The following is an 18032-nucleotide window of genomic DNA, read 5'->3' on the forward strand; positions in this document are numbered from 1 at the left end:
GAAAGACTCAGCAGGTCTGACAGCATCTGCGGAGAAGAATGCAGTTAACGTTTCGAGTCCGAATGACTCTTCATCAGAACTAAGGAAAAATAGAAAAGAGGAGAAATATAAGCTGGTTTAAGGGGGAGGTGGGACAGGTAGAGCTGGATAGAGGGCCAGTGATAGGTGGAGATTGCCAAAAGATGTCATAGGCAAAAGGACAAAGAGGTGTTGATGGTGGTGATATTATCTAAGGAATGTGCTAATAGCTGACATTAAGGGTAGAAAGCAGGACGAGCAAGGTACAGATAGCCCTAGTGGGGGTGGGGTGGGGGGAAGGGATCGAAATAGGCTAGAAGTTAGGGATAAAACAATGGATGGAAATACATTTAAAAATGATGGAAATAGATGGGAAAAGAAAAATATATATAAATTATTGGAAAAAGGAGGGTTGGAAAGGTGGTGGGGATGGAGGAGAGAGTTCATGATCGAAAGTTGTTGAACTCAATATTCAGTCCAGAAGGCTGTAAAGTGCCTAGTCTGAAGATGAAGTGCTGTTCCTCCAGTTTGCGTTGAGCTTCACTGGAACATTGCAGCAGGCTGAGCACGGACATGTGGACATGAAAGCCGGGTGGTGTGTTGAAATGGCAAGCGACAGGGAGGTCTGGGTCATGCTTGCGGACAGACCAAAGGTGTTCTGCAAAGTGGTCACCCAGTCTGCGTTTGGTGTTTGCAATTTAGAGCAGACCGCATTGGGAGCAACGAATGCAGTAGACTAAATTGAGGGAAGTGCAAGTGAAATGCTGCATGGGAAGATGCTGTGGGAGGGGCCCATGCAACCGCACAAGGTGCAATACCTGCCCCTTTTCTTCCCCCCTCCTCACTGTCCAAGGTCCTAAACACTCCTTTCAATTGAAGCAGCATTTCACTTGCACTTCCTTCAATTTAGACTACTGCATTCGCTGCTCCCAATGCAGTTTCCGCCACTTGGAGAGACCGAATGCAGACTGAGTGACTGCTTTGCGGAACACCTTTGGTCTGTCTGCAAGCATGACCCAGACCTCCCTGTCGCTTGCCATTTCAACACACCGCCCTGCTCTCATGCCCACATGTCCATCCTCGGCCTGCTGCAATGTTCCAGTGAAGCTCATTGCAAACTGGAGGAACAGCACCTCATCTTCCGACTAGGCACTTTACAGTCTTCTGGGCTGAATATTGAGTTCAACAACTTTAGATCATGAACTCTGTCCTCCATCCCCACCCCCTTTCCAATTTCCCCCCCCCCACTTTTTTTCCAATAATTTATATATATTTTTCTTTTCCCACCTATTTCCATCATTTTTAAATGTATTTCCATCCATTGTTTTATCCCTACCTTTTAGCCTATTTTGATCCCTTCCCCCCACTCCATCCCTACTAAGGCTATCTGTACCTTGCTTGTCCTGCATTCGACCCTTAATGTCACCATTAGCACAGTTCTTAGCTAATATCACCACTGTCAACATCTCTTTTTGTTCTTTTGTCTATGACAGCTCTTGGCAATCTCCACCCATCACTAGCCCTCTATCCAGCTCTACCTGTCCCACCCTCCCTTAAACCAGCTTATATTTCACCTCTTTTCTATTTTTCTTTAGTTCTGATGAAGAGTCATTCGGACTCGAAACGTTAACTGTACTCCTTTCTGCAGACGCTGTCAGACCTGCTGGGTTTTTCCAGGTATTTTTATTTTTGTTGTGTGAGGGGAAAAATGTGTTTGGTGGTGGCATCATGCTGGAAATGGCGGAGGATGATCCTTTGAATGCTGATGGGGTGAAAAGGGAGGACAAGGGGGACCCTATCATGGTTCTGAGAGAGAGAGGAAGGTATGAGGGCAGAGGCGCAGTAGGTGGGTCAGCCATGGTTGACGGCCCTGTCAACCACCAGTGGGTGGGAAACCTCAGCTAAGGAAGAAGGAAGACATGTCAGAAGCACCGTTTTGGAAAGTGGCGTCATCGGAACAGATGCAAGAGAGTCAAAGGAACTGAGAGAAAGAGATACATTGCTTACAGGAAGCAGGGTATGAGGAGCTGTAGCCGAGGTAGCTGCGGGAGTCGGTAGGCTTGTAATGAATATTGGTGGACAGTCTATCACCAGAAATGGAGACAGAGAGGTCAAGGAAAGGAAGGTAAGGCAAGTGTCCAAGATGGACCATATGGAGGCGATAGAGGGGTTGAAATTGGAAGCAAAGTGGATAAATTTTTTCAGGTGCAGACGAGAGCATGATGCGGCACCGAAACAGTCATCGATGTACCAAGAAAAGAGTTGTGGGAAGGGGCCTGAGTAAGACCGGAACAAGGAATGTTCCACATACCCCATAAAGAGACGCAATTGGGACTCATCTGGGTGCCCATAGCCATGCCTTTTATTTGGAGGAAGTGAGACAAGTTTAAGGAGAAATTGTTCAGTGAGAGAACACGTTCAGCCAGACAGAGAGCGGTGGTGGACGGGGATTGTTCGGGCCTCTGTTCAAGGATGAAGTGTAGAGCCCTCAGACCATCCTGGTGGGGGATGGAAATGTATAGGGATTGGATGTCCATTGTGAAGAGGAGGCGGTTAGGGCCAGGAAACTGGAAATTGTTGATATGACATAGGGCATCAGAGGAATTGTGGACGTAGGTGGGAAGAGACTGGGCAATGGGAAAGAGAATGGAGTCCAGATAGGAAGAAATGAGTTCCGTGGGGTAGGAACAGGCTGACATGATAGGTCTTTTGGGACAGCTCTGTTTATGGATTTTGGGGAGGAGGTAGAAGCAGGCTGTCCAGGGTTGGGAGACTGAGGTTGGAAGCGGTGGAGGGAAGATCCTCAGAGGTGATGAGGTCAGTGATAGCCCTGGAAACAAAAGCTTGATGTTCACTGGTGGGGTCATGGTCCAGGGGAGGTAGGAAGAAGTGCCTGAGAATTGGCATTAAGCTTTTACGATGTAGAGGTTAGTATGCTGGACAACAATGGCACCACCCTTGTTGGCAGGTTTGATAACAAAGTCAGGGTTGGACCTGAGAGAATGGAGTGCAGCAAGCTCAGAAGGAGACAGGTTAGTGGATGAAAGAAGCAGAGAAATTGAGACGGCCGATGTCACGCCGACAGTTCTCAATGAAAACTCTGAAGGAGGGTCATACAGACTTGAACGTTAACTTTGTTTCTCTTTTCACAGATGCTGTCAGACCTGATTTTTTTCCCCCCAACATTTTCTATTTTTACTTCAGATTTCCAGCATCTGCAGTATTTTGCTTTTATCTTGATGAAAGGGGAATTGTTTTTTGATTAATTCATCAGAGCTTGTTTAGGATGTAAATAGGGTATCTAAAGAGTAGCCAGTAAATGTTGTATACTTGGGTTTCCAAAAGGCACTCAATAAGGTTTTACGTAAAAGATTAATGCATTTGGGGTTACAGGCATGAAGGAGTAAGTAAGGATAAAAGAGGCATTTTTAAGTTGAAAGGCTCTAAATAGTGGAATGCCACAAGGACAGTGCTGGGGCCTCAACTATTTACAGTCTACATTAATGACTTGGACAAAGAGACTGAGAGACATATACAAGTTTACTGATGAAACAAAGTTGGGTGAGGATGTAAGCTATGAGGAGGACATAAAGAGGCTGCACAGAGATACAGACTGGCTAAGTGAGTGGACACCTAGCTGGCAGATGGAGTATAATTATGGAAGTGTGAATAGAATAGAAAAGCAGAATATTTTTTTAAAAGTAAAACTTTTTAAGATGTTAATGTTCAGAGAAACTTGTGTGTATTTGTACAAGGAAAACAAAAAGTCGACATGCAGGTATAGCAAGCAATTAGGAAGGCAAATAGATGTTTACTTTTATTGCAAGGGGATTGGAGTATAAAACAAAAACGTCTTGCTACAATTGTATAGGGCTTTGGCGAGGCCACGCTTAGAATGTTGTATGCAGTTTTAATCTCTATCTTTAAGGAAGGATGTACTTACATTGGAAGCAATGAGCAAAGGCTCATGAAATTTGGCTCCTGGGATGAAAGGGTTGTCCTATGGGGCAAGACTGGGAAAATTGGGCCTATACTCTTTGGAGAATGAGAAGCGATCTCAATGAAACATACAAGATATTGAAGGGGTTTGACAAGTCACTTCCCCTGGCTTGGATTGAGAATATAAAGCACATCTTCTCAGTAGAAAGAATCGCTCATTTAGGGCTGAGATGAGAAATTTCTTCACCCAGAGGGTTGTAAATCTTTGTAATTGAGTACTCCAGAGTTTTGGATACTCTGCTGTTGTGCACATTTAAAACTGGGATATTTTTCCTTTTTTATTCATGGAATGTGGGCATTGCTGGTGAGGCCAGTGTTTATTACCCATCCCTAAATTGCCCTTGAGAAGGTGGAGGTGAGCTGCATTCTTGAACTGCAGTAGTCCATGTGGTGTAGGTATACCCACAGTGATATTAGGGAGGGAGTTCCAGGATTTTGACCCAATGACAGTGAAGGAACAGCGATAGCTTTCCAAGTCATGATGATGTGTGGCTTGGAGAGAAACTTCCAGTTGGTGGAGTTCCCATGTGTCAGCTGCCCTTGTCCTTCTAGATGGGAGAGGTCGTGGATTTGGAAGGTGCTGTCTAAGGAGCCTTGGTGAATTTCTGCATTGCATCTTTTAGATGGTACACACTGCTGCACTGTTCAATGGTGCTGGAGGGAGTGAATGTTTGTGGATGGGGTGACAATTAAGCAGGCTGTGTTGTCCTGGATGGTGCCGAGTTTCTTGTGCGTTGTTGGAGCTGTACTCATCCAGGCAAGTGGAGAGTATTCCATCAGATTCCTGACTTGTGCCTTGTAGATGGTGGACAAGCTTTGGGGAGGCAGGAGGTGAGTTACTCATCACAGGATACTTAGCCTTTGACCTGCCCTTGTAGTCACAGTACTTATATGGCTAGTCTCATTCAGTTTCTGATCAATGGGGGATTCAGTGATGGTAATGTCGTTGAATATGAAGGAGTGATGGTTAGATTGTCTCTTGTTGGAGATGGCCATTGCCCAGCACTTGTGTGGCGCGAATGTTACTTGCCACTTGTCAGCCCAAGTCTCGATATTGCCCAGATCTTGCATGGACTACTTCAGTATCTGAAGAGTTGCGAATGGTGCTAAACATTGTGCCAATTATCAGTGAACATCTTTACTTCATATCTTATGATGAAAGGAAGGTCATTAATGACACAGCTGAAGATGGTTGGGCCTACGACACTATCATGAACTCCTGCAGTGATGTCCTGGGACTGAGATGATTGACCTGCAAGTACCACACCACCTTTCTTTGTGTTATGTATGACTCCAACCAGCGTAGTGTTTTGCCCTTGATTCCCATTGATTCCAGTTTTGCTAGGGCTCCTTGATGCCACACTTAGTCAAATGCTGCCTAGATGTCAAGGGCAGTCACTTTCACCCCACCTCTGGAGTTCAACTCTTTTGTCCATGTTTGAACTAAGGCTGTAATGAGGTCAGGAGTTGAGTGACCCTGGTGGAACCCAATCTGAGCATCAGTGAGCTGGTGATTGCTAAGAAAGCACAGCTTGATAGCACTGTTGATGACCCTTCCATCAATTTACTGATAATCGAGAGCTAACTAATGAGGTGGTTATTGGCCAGATTGGGCTTGTCTTGCTTCTTGTGTACAGGACATTCCTGGGCAATTTTCCACATAGCCAGGTAGATGCCAGTGTTATAGCTATACTGTAACAGCTTGGCTAGGGGCGTAGCAAGTTCTCGAGCTCAAGTCTTCAGTGCAGTTGCTTGAATATTGTCAGGGCCCATAGTCTTTGCAGTATCCAGTGCCATCAGCCATTTCTTGAAATTGTGTGGAGTGAACAAAATTGGCTGAAGACTGACATCTGTGATGCTGGGACCTCTGGAGGAGGCTGAGATGGATCATCCACTCAGCACTTCTGGCAGAAGATTTTTGCAGATGCATTCAGCAAAAGCTGGGCTTCCCCTATCATTGAGAATGGAGATATTTGTGGAGCCTCTTCCTTCACTGAGTTGTTTAAATGTCTACCACCATTCACAACTGGATGTGGCAGGACTGCAAAGCTTAGATCTGATCCGTTGGTTGTGGAATTGCTTAGCTCTGTCTATTGCTTGCTTCTTATGCTGTTATGCAGGATAGGTGCCAGAGGACTGGAGGACAGCGAATATGTTACCATTATTCAAGAAGGGTAGTAGGGATGAACCAGGTAATTACAGGCCAGTGAGTCGAACATCAGGGGTAGGGAAGCTATTGGAAAAAATTCTGAGGGACAGGATTAACTTCCACTTGGAGAGGCAGGGATTAATCAAGGATAGTCAGCATGGCTTTGTCAGAGGGAGATCATGTCTAACAAATTTGATTGAATTTTTCAAGGAGGTGACTATGGTGTAGATGAGGGTAGTGTTATAGCTTCAGCAGTTTGACACCTCATTTTTAGGTATGCCTGGTGCTGCTCCTGGCATGACCTCCTGCACTTTTCATTGAACCAAGGTTGGTTGGCCCCCTGGCTTGGTGGTAATGGTAGAGTCGGGGAAAAGCCAGGCATGAGGTTACACAAGAACATAAGAACGTAGGAGCAGGACCAGGCATTCAGCCCCTCCATTCAATAAGATCATGGCTGAACTGCCCCAGGCCTCAACTCCTCTTTCGTGCCAGTTCCTCATAGCCCTCAACTCCCCGATGTTTCAAAAATCTATCTACCTGCTCTTTAAATACTTTTAGTGATCTAGCCTACACAACCTTTTGTGGTAGAGAATTCCAGACATTCGCTATCCTCAGAGACGAAATTCCTTCACATCTCAGATTGTGTTTGAGTACAATTCTGCTGCTGCTGATGGCCCACAGTGACTCATGAATGCCCAGTCTTGAGTTGCTAGATCTGTTCAAAATCTATCCCTTTTAGCACGGTGGTAGTGCCACACAACACAGTGGGAGGGCAGCGGTTCAAGAAGGCAGGTCACCGCCACCTTCTCAAAGGCAACTCAAGAAGCGCAATAATTGCTGGCCCAGCCAGCGAAGCCCAGATCCAGTGAATGAATAAAAAAAAAATCAGACTGCACCTCCACAAGGACTGTGTGATTGTCTCTCCTACCAATCCTGTCATGGACAGGTGCACGTGCGAGAGGCAGATTGTTGAGGATGAGATCAAGTTGGTTTTTCCCTCTTGTTGGTCACCTCACCACCTGCTGCAGACCCAGTCTTGCAGCTATATCCTTGAGGACTCTGCCAGCTCGGCCTTTATTGGTGTCAGAAGACACTCTTGGTGATGGACATTGAAGTCCCCCGCCCAGAGTACATTCTGCAAGTGATATTCAACATGAATACAATGGGTGACGTTGAGTGAGTGAGAATGAAGTGATTGAGAGTGAGCTGAACAAATAGACCCTGTCCCTCTCACAGTCAAATGGTGATCTTTAATGATTACTCTTTGTTAAAAACTTATCCATTTATTGCTTTGACATTGCTTTATTTTTGCTGAGCAAGTTCTTCATACCTAAACTTTAATTTGAAATTCATGTTTAATGTTGTGCCAAAGATAACCTTTCTGAAATTTGCTCATTGTTCTCTTGAGTTAGATAAAAATCAAAATGTGCACGCCCCCAATCCCCCCCCACCCAACCACTGCACAAAAGCCCCCCACACCCGAGGCTAGACAAGCCTAGAATTGTGGGCCATGGTATCAGGCTCTGCCAGGACCACTCAGATCCTGACTTCATTACATGGACAAAAGGACTAAATTCCAGAAGTGAGAGAGTGATTGCCCTTGATATCAAGGCAGCATTTGGCCAGTCATGGAGTTCTGGCAAATTTGAAGCCAGTGGGAATCAGAAGGAGGGCATGTGGCAGTGGGCAGTAGTGAGAGAGAGTTGGGGGTGTGCAGTGGACAAAGCGCCACTAGTTGGTTTCATACCTAGCACAAAGGAAGGTAGTTGTGCTCAGCCCCAGCACTACATTGTTTTTCACTATGGTGTCTAAGCCATAACCATTTTCGCTGCTTCATCAATTACTTACCCTGCATCATAAGGTCTGAAGTGGGGATGTTTGCTGATGATTGCACCATTTTCAATGCCATCTGCAACTCCTCACTTCGGCTCCTAAATGACAAGTGACATTTGTGCCACATAAGGGTGAGGCAATGAACATCTCCAAGAAGAGAGAATCTAACCGTCACCCTTTGACATTGAATGACATTAGCATCAATGAATCCTCCGTTATTAACATCCTGGCTATTTCCATTGACCAGAAACTGAACTGGGCTAGACGTATCAATACTGTGGCTATAAGAGCAGGTGCAAGGCTGGAAATACTGAGGCGAGTAACTCACCTCTTGGCTCCCCAAAGCCTGTCCACCATCTACAAGGCACAGGTCATGAGTCTGATGGAATACACTCCTTTCGCCTGTAGGAGTGCTGCTGCAATAACTCTCAAGAAGCTTGACACCATCCAACACAGGGACACTCATCCACCAACCTAGATATTCACTTCCTTCACTGACATAGTGGCACCAGTGACTACTATACACAAGATGCAGTGCGGCAACTCACCAAAGCTCCTTCAATAGCACCTTCTAAGCCCATAACTCCTGCTACCTAGAGGGACAAGGGCAGCAGATGCATGGAAGCACCATCACCTGCCCCTCCAAGCCACACGCCATCCTGGCTTGGAACATTTCTCCACTGTCGCTGGATCAAAATCCTGAAACTCAATTCCTAACAACTACATTTGTGGCGTACCTGCATCACATGGTATGCAGCGGTTGAAGAAGGTAGCTTACAACTACCTTCTTAAGGGCAATAAATGCTGGCCTTGCCAGCGATGCCCACATCCCATAAAAGAAAGAGGCTCAGCCATTCATCATTGTGATAAGAACTGCCTTCCCTTAGGGGATTATGAATCTTTGGAATTTCTTATTCCAGAGGCTTGTGGCTGCCCATTGGATAAGTTTATAAAGGACTGAGATTGGCAAATGTTTGATATTCAGGTAATTGAGGGATATGGGTATAAGATGGAAAAGCGAGTTAAGTTGCAAGTTCAACCATGATTTTATTGGATGGTTAGGCAGTCTCGAGAAGCCAAGTAGCTCACTCCTCTTATTTCTTGTACTTGTATGTTCTTAATCTGCTTTAACTGTCATTTATATATTTGACAGCCAGTCTTAATTCAATCAAATTTTAAAAAAAAATTATTTGATGAAGTTGTCAGGAGAGTTGATAAGGGTAGTGTGGTTAACTTTCAAAAGTATCACATAATTGACGTGTTAGCAAAATTAAAACCCATGTGATTAAAGGGGCAACAGAGCATAGATATAAATTTAACAAAGGGATAGAAAACAAAGTAGTGACAAATGCTTCTTTAAAAACTGGAGATGACTATTCAGTGGTGTACCCTGGGGTTAGTAATAGGACCACTGCTCTGTTTCATCTATATTATTAACCTGGACTTGGGCATGCATAGAGTGCATAATTTTGAAGTTTCCAGATAATGCAAACTATGAAATGTAGTAAACAGTGAGGAGGAGAGTAACAGACTTCAGGAGAACATAGACTGGTCAAATTGACAAAGACATGGCAAGTGGGGTCTCAGGCCTGCATGCAGCAGTCCCAATGTTAGTGGGCATTTCAGACCTTCTACAATTTTCATGGATTTGGCCTAACTTTTGAAGATGCTGTAGTTCACACCAGCTGGGAAGTGTTATGAACCTTGGATGAAGCATGGTTTAGAGCCGATAACTATATGATGGGTAAATTCAAAAGTTGTTGACAAGTTCACATGTCATAATGAAATGCAATATTAAAATAGTGATTGATGATAATGGTCAAAAGATAATTGACCATTAAATTGAACTGCATCGTGAAAGTGAAAGTCTTCAGATGCATTACAGTATGTTATTCAGTAGATAAATTGCTATTCTGCATTGCACAGTGGTGAAATTCAAATTTAAGTGTCTGTCCCCTCTTCATGTCCCCTTGAACTTGAGCTCAGACAGCTGTTTGGCTGTTTCAACACTTCAGTAGATGACCGAGTTTCTGGCTCATGTCAAAAGCTTTGATATATTCAGCTTCGGAAGTTTTGTTGACACACAGTTGTTCAGTGGAATCTCATTGTGAATGATTAATTGAGATCCAAACCCACTTATAGATTCAGCTCAGTAGGATCTATTGTCAAAAATGTCAAGGAGAATGTGAGATTTGTTGAATTGTCAGATTTATGAGCTGTTAGGAGGATTATGGTTGTGAAAGTGGGTTTTGAAGTAGTGTTTGTTTATTTTGATTTACGAACTGTTTAGATGTTATTACAAGGTTTTATATGTAGTGGATACTGGGAGAATGGATGGGAGGTTGAGGGGTGTGGTGGTGAGGTGAAGGTTAAGGAATATGGAGTTTGGGGGTATGGGGGTGGTAAGTGGGCTAATAAGAGGGTTAAGGTTGCGCAGGTTTTAAGGGGTGAAGGGGTTGGGGCCTCTCACACATCTCCAGAACTGGGTTGATGTCCCAGCAAATGGAGATGTACCTTTTTAATCTAACCCTTTTGGCATTGGCCTGCCTCCGTCTCCGCTTCAGGAAGTGGTGTTCCTAACTCCAAGCTTTCTCCACCACCTGGTCATGCAGATAGCATGGGCGGGCACTGCTGGTCAAGAAATGGGTTCATGACATGGAAATCTCCAATTCCTGATTCTGGCCTCCAAGATGAAAATCTGACCCATAGAGTACAAAGGTAAGAGAGTTATGCTGAATCTTTAAACAATACTATTCAGACCTCAGTTTGAGGTATTATGTTCAATTATGGGCACAACAGTTTAGGTATAGAATGACACCAGGCATCAAGGGCTTAAGTTATAGGGAGAGATTAAAGAAACTGGGATAAAAGCAGAATACTGTGGATGCTGGAAAACTGAAATAAGAGCAGAAAATACTCAGCAGGTCTGGTAGCATCTGTTGAAGAAAGAAGCAGAGTTAATGTTTCAAGTTGTATTCGAAACAGATGCTGCCAGATATGCTGAGCATTTCTAGCACTTCCTGTTTTATTAAAGAACTGGGTTTGTTCTTCAAGAGGTTTACTAGTGATGGCCACAATTATGAAGAGGTTTGATTGAGTAAATAAGGAGAAACTGTTTCTACTGAATGGAGAGTCAGGAACCATTTGACACAGATTTATAGTAATTAGCAAAAGAACCAGCAAGATGCTGTGGATAATTTATTAAAGCAGCAACTTATTATGATCTGGATTGCAATGCCTAAAAGGGTAGTGAAACTGGATTCAACAGTAATTTTCAAAGTATTTTAAAAACAAAATACTGTGGATGCTGGAAATCTGCGATAAAAACAGAAATTCGTTTGAAGAGGAGTCATGTTGGACTTGAAACATTAATTCTTTCTTTCTCCACAGATGCTGCCAGACTTGCTGAACTTTTCCAGCACTTTCTGTTTTTATTTAAAATAAAATATTGGAGCTATATTAGATGAGCAGTAGCATGGAACTAATTGGATAACTGTTTCAAAGAGTGCAATGGGCCAAATGATTATTTGATGAATACTGAGTGACTTTTCATTCTACCTTTGTGGAAAAGAACTTTGTAACTGCAAACACTGTATAGTGACATGAAATTTCATTTCTTCTGTGTGTTTCAGGCTTTGAAAAATGAGTCAGGAGACCATCATTCCGCATCATAGTGGCTCTTCTCTGTTTGATCCGCTTTCTTCCCCTCAGGAGAAAAGACTTGGCAAAATACGCAGAAGCACTGTTGGAATGCTGGCCTTGCAGGAGACAATTAAAGAAAAACAGGTATTCCTTTAATTAACACTAGATATATGTTACCTTTGACAGGTAAGGTGATCAGGTTTGTATTATCCCCTAGGTGTTTCAGATTGATGTGTCCAGCTGGTTGATAAAGGCTTTGTTCTGAAAATATTATCGGCACAGAAAATTATCAGCAAAATTCTTGGTTTTGGGGGAGGCAGAAGTCTGTAATAGTGTGGGCCAGTAATTCAGTCTAGCCATGCTGTAAACTGATTTTCTGTTCCAGAGGTGCACTGAACTAAATTCCATTGAGCCTCAGGATATGTTTAAACGTGTTCATCTGCTCATTAGCAATGATATACAAGTTATGGAGTTAGGATATAATATCACTTTTCTCCATTCTGTGACTTCTGCTTTTCCATCTATGGTGCAGCGAGCAGTTAAGAAGGCAAATGGTATGTTGGTCTTCATTGCAAGAGGTCTTGAGGACAGGAGCAAGGATGTCTTACTGAAGCTATACAGGGTCTTGGTGAGACCACACCTGGAGCATTGTGTGCAGCTTTGGTCTCCTTACCTAAGAAAGGATGTACCTGCCATATAGGGAGTGCAACAATGGTCCACCAGTCTGATTCCTGGGATGGCAGTATTGTCGCTTGAGGAGAGACTGGGCAGACTGTATTTGCTGGAGTTTGGAAGAATGAGAGGGGGTCTCATTGAAACGTATAAAATTCTGACATGGATGGACAGACTGGATGCAGGGATGATGTTTCTCTGGCTGGGGGTTCGAGAACAAGGGGTCACAATCTCAGGATATTGAGCAGGCCATTTAGGACTGAGATGAGGAGAAACCTTTTCACTCAGAAGACCATAAGACATAGGAGCAGATATTAGGCCATTCGGCCCAACGAGTCTGCTCTGCCATTCAATCATGGCTGATAAGTTTTTCAACCCCATTCTCCCGCCTTCTCCCTGTAACCTTTGATCCCCTTACCAATCAAGAACCTATCTATCTCGGTCTTAAATGCACTCAAATAGCTGTCTTCCACAGCTTTCTGTGGCAGTGAATTCCATAGATTCACCACTCTCTGCCTAAAGAAGTTTCTCCTCATCTCTGTTCTGAAAGGTCTTCCCTTTACTCTGAGGCTGTGCCCTCGGATCCTAGTCTCTCCTACTAATGGAAACATCTTCCCCATGTCCACTCTATCCAGGCCTTTCTGTATCCTGTAAATTTCAATCAGATTCCCTCTCATCCTTCTAAACTTCATCGAGTATAGACCCAGAGTCCTCAAACGTTCCTCATATGTTAAGCCTTTCATTCCTGGGATCATTTTCATGAACCTCCTCTGGACCCTCTCCAGGGTCAGCGCATCCTTCTTGAGATACGGGGCCCAAAATTGCTCACAATATTCTAAATGTGGTCTGACCAGAACCTTATAAAGCCTCAGCAGCACATCCCTGCTTTTATATTCTAGTCCTCTTGAAATAAATGCCAACATTGCATTTGCTTTCCTAACTACCGTATCAACCTGCAAGTTAACCTTAAGAGAATCCTGGACTAGGACTCCCAAGTCTTATTGCACTCCAGATTTCTGAATTCTCTCCCCATTTAGAGAATAGTCTATGCCTCTATTCTTCCTACCAAAGTGCATGACCTCACACTTCCCCATGTTGTATTCCATCTGCCACTTCTTTGCCCATTCTCCTAACCTGTCTAAATCCTTCTCCAGCCTCCCCACCTCCTCAATACTACCTGTCCCTCCACCTATCTTTGTATCATCTGCAAACTTAGCCAGAATGCCCTCAGTTCCTTCATCTAGATCATTAATTAAGAAGGTGGTGAACCTATGGAATTCTCTACCACAGAAGGCTATGGAGGCCATTGAATATATTTAAGAAGGAAATAGATTTCTAGACTCTAAAGGCGTCAAGGGGTATGGGGAGAGAGTGTGAGTATGATTTTTAGTTAGAGGATCAGCCATGATCATATTGAATGGCAGAGCAGCTCAAAGGGCCAAATGACCTACTCCTGATTCTATTTTCTATATTTCTATCCTTGAGAATGTACACCATTATTTAAAATGCAGTTTCCATTAACTCTTCCTTCAAAGTGGCTTGGCGAATGCGAAACTGATGAAATGGGATTGCGTATGGCCACATCTTGGGATTCACTATAGTTATTTGAAAAATAATTTCAGTTCTGCTTAGGAACCATTCTCCTACATTTGCATTACCTAGGGAAAGAACTGTCTTTAAATAGAATTACTGAGCTATATTTGAAGACTGCACATTATGCCTTCCCTATGGGAATCCCACTTTACATAATACATATATTGGAGGAAGCAGCAGGGGCTGTAAGGAAAGCCAGATTAATCATCCAGCACCAGAAGAAAGCAAGGTAATTCTGGTACTACCCATCCAGCAGGATGTATTGACTGAGGTGTATTTTTGCAAACTTTATCAGGAGTGTGCTCTTCAATCGTGAAGCTTTGGAGGAGTTTTGCTTATTATAGCAGCCATGTCTACAACCAAGGTGTACAGCCATAGGCAGGTTTAACTTAAATAAATGAACACGGCTCTCATCTCTTACAACACAGGCTCGTTCCAGGGAGCCAGAGTAGACTTTTGCCAGATCAGCCAATTTACTGTGTACCAGTCTTTACCAGGATAGTTTGGTTTATACCATATGACAACACAAACAGATAGATGGCTGAGAGGGTCATAATTTTTTTCCCAAATTCCCTAAGAATATGGAGACCATTGATGGTGCCTATTTGGCATTAAGTTCCTAAATATAATTCTCTATTTTCACAGCTGCAGAGATTTTCATTTCCTTCACTTGCATGACATTTACCTAAGAACATATAAAAATATTCAACAGGATAAGACCAGCTTGCCTATTGTGCCTGTTCCATCCAGTTTTGATGTCTTCTGCATCATGATTAAAACACTTCCTACCCACAAAGTGCTATGTAATGTCTGGAAGAGGTGGAAAAATAAAATCCCGAACCAATTTGGAAAATAGCGTGGAATGCTTTCTCTAACCGATCATGCGATTAAACCTAGTCCAGGAAACTATATTGACCATGACTTGTATTACTTGCACTTACCTCTTGTATGTCATGATCTGTTCCCAGCCGAGCATCTATTTAACCTCTCATTTGAATGTGTACAGTGAATTAGCATTCACCGCATAACCTGGCACCTTGTCCACAGAACTATTACTCTGTTGCTGAAAAAAGAGACATGCTGTCTAAGCTTTCCATCTTGTATGCATTAGGACAGGTTACAAGATCAGCAACCTTGTAAATAGGCCTTAGCCATTTGCTTACTGTGCAAGCTTGATGCTGAAATAGGGTGTATCAAAGCCATTTTGTGGATAATGGCTATGATCAGATCATTGCATGCTGAATGGGCCTATGTTTGCCACTTTCGATCCTGAAAAGTGCCCAGTCTATCTTGGATTACCCAGGAAGAGTAAGGTGACTCAAAAATTTGAGCAACAGGTGTAGCTAGCTGTTTCATGCTGTTACTATGCAGTAGCAACACAAGTGAAATTCCTCCTCATCTTTGTTTTAAATGGGCACTCCCTTACCTGAGATTATGCCCTCTGGTCCTAGATTCCCCCACAACGGGAAGCATCCTCTCAGCTTCTACCCTGTCAAGCCCCCTAAGAATTTTATATGTTTCAATAAGGTCGCCTCTCCAATGACTACAGGCCCAACCTACTCAACCTCTCCTCATAAGAAAATCCCTCCATACCCAGAATCAACCTAGTGAATCTCCCCTGGACAGCCTCCAATGCCACTATATCTCTCCTTAGATAAGGGGACCAAAACTGTTCACAGTATTCTAGGTGTGGTCTAACTAGTGTCTTGTATAGTTTTAGCAAGACTTCTCTATTTTTATAATCCATCCCCTTTGAAGTAAAGACAAACATTCCATTTGCCTTTCCTGTTACCTGTTAAACTTGTATGTCAGCTTTTTGGAATTCATGCACAAAGACTTCCAAATCCCCCTGTGCTGAAGCTTTCTGCATTCTTTCTCCATTTAAATAATATTCAGCTCCTCTATTCCTGCCAAATTGCATAATCCCACATTTTTCCATGTGCCACTTTTTTGACCACTCACTTAACCTGCCTATATCCCTCTGCAGACTCCTTGTGTCATCCTCACCACTTGCCTTCCCATCTGTTTTTGTATCCTCTGCCAATTTGGTGATAGTAGATTCACTTCCCTCATCATTAATATATATTGCAAATAATTTGGGCCCAGCATTGACCCCGTGGCACTCTACTAAGTTACAGGTTGCCATCCTGAAAATGCCCCCCTTATCCCAACTCTCTGTCTTCCATTAGTTAGCCAATCCTCTATCCATGCTAATATATTACCCCCAACACCATGGGCTCTTACCTTAAGTAACCTTATGTGTGGTACCTTATCGAATGCCTTTTGGAAATCCAAACATATTACGTCTACCGGTTCCCCTTTATCTACCCTGCTTGTTACCTCCTCAAAGAATTCTAATAAATTTGTCAGGCATGATTTGCCCTTCATGAAGCCATGCTGACTCTGCTTGATCAGATTATGTAATTCTAAACGCTCTGCTATTACATCCTTCATAATAAACTCTAACATATTCCCAATGACACATGTTAAGTTAACTGCCTATAGTTACCTGTTTTTTGTCTCCCTCCCTTTTTGAATAAGGGGTTTTAAATTGGCAGTTTTCCAATCCTCTGGGGCTTTTCCAGAATCTTATGGTTCTTGGAAGATTACTACCAGTGCATCCACTATCTCTGCAACTACTTCCTTTAATATCCTAGGATGCAACCCATCAGGTCCAGGCGGCTTAACTTTCTTTAGCCCCATTAATTTCCCTACTACTTTTTCTCTAGTGATAGTTATTGTATTTTATTTTATTTTATTTGTTTCCTCCTCCTCTTTTGCCCTTTGATTATTTATTATTGGAATACTATTGTTGTCTTCCACTGTGAAGACTGAAGCAAAGTATTTATTCAACTCCTCTGCCATTTCCTGGTTCCCCATTATTATTTCCCCAGCTTCATTCCGTAAGGGGCCTATGTTCACTTTGGCCTCTCATTTCCTTCTTATTTATTTAAAGAAGCTCCTACCATCCGTTTTATATCACTTGCTAGTTTATGCTCAAAGTTTATTTTCTCCCTCTTTATTATTTTTTTGGTCAATACTTGCTAAATAATCCTGACTGTGCTAATGAAAACCAATTTAAGATTAAAAGTTGGGCTCGCAGCTTGGCTTCCTTGTGCATGGTCAAGGGCTCATGCACAGGGCTCTGTCCTTTTATAGACAGAAGGAGCATGTCTATGCATTGCGCCTTTTTCAACTAAATAAAAGCTTGCAGGACAGCCATTCCCTGGTTCATTCTCCATGGTGATGCATCTACCAACCAGAGCCCACTTGCCAACCAATTGGCACTCTCTTTCCATGCAGTATAAATTGTTTCCTTTCCTGTTGGTAATCTTGCAATCTGTCTTGAGTGCAAGATGAACAGCTTAGACAGCATGTCCTTTTTTCTTCAGCAGTACTCAAGTTCTGTGCTACCAAATGACTATTAACTACTATGCTCTTGGAAATGAAGAACTGCCTAATGTTGAACCTATTTCTATCCTTGTCTAATTTATAAGTTTGAGTTTTGGTCACCCTGTCTTCTTGAAGTAGTCTAAATAAGGGGAACGTAGACCTCAATCAAATTGGCCAAAGTTTATATTTCTCTAAACTATGTAAACACAACCTTTTAAGATTTCTTTGGCGCTAAGTGTTTTAAATTAATTTGTGGTGGAGAGGGATCATGTGAGGGCAGACCTAGAAATTTAACAAGAAAGGACAAGGCAATAGTATCAGGTAGAGATGTATGAAAAGAGAATCAAAGCACAATATGAAGGGATGGAGTGTACAAACATAAGGATGCACTGAATCAGTGGTTAAAAATGGCCAAGAGACAGCATTAAGGGCTCCTAACATGAATGCATGAAGAATTTGTATCAAGATGGATGAATTGATAGCACAAATAGAAATAAATGTGTATGATATGATAGCCATTGCAATGACATAGTTGTTAAGTGACCAAGGCTATGACCTGAATATTCAAGGGTATTTGACACTTAAGGAGGAAAGGAAAAAAGGAAAAGGAAGTGGGGGTGGCTTGGTTAATAAAGGATCAGATCAGTACAGTAGTGAGAAATCATCTTGGCTTGTAAATCAAGAACTAGAATGAGTTTGGTTGGAGATAAGAAATGGCAAAGGAAAGAAGTCT

The 18032-nt window shown here is 42.9% G+C and overlaps 1 protein-coding gene across 1 annotated transcript in view; it reads left to right on the forward strand.

The window, feature by feature from the left end:
* The first annotated feature begins 11641 nt into the window (after nucleotides 1-11641).
* Nucleotides 11642-18032, forward strand: part of LOC121278118 (dynein heavy chain 8, axonemal-like) — a 2067071-nt gene continuing 2060680 nt past the window's right edge. Inside the window, 1 exon segment of the mRNA XM_041188205.1 lies at nucleotides 11642-11785. Coding sequence (XP_041044139.1) covers nucleotides 11642-11785 — 144 coding nt within the window.

The sequence above is a fragment of the Carcharodon carcharias genome, chromosome 5 (genome assembly GCF_017639515.1).
Source record: "Carcharodon carcharias isolate sCarCar2 chromosome 5, sCarCar2.pri, whole genome shotgun sequence".
NCBI classification, from domain to species: Eukaryota; Metazoa; Chordata; class Chondrichthyes; order Lamniformes; family Lamnidae; genus Carcharodon; species Carcharodon carcharias.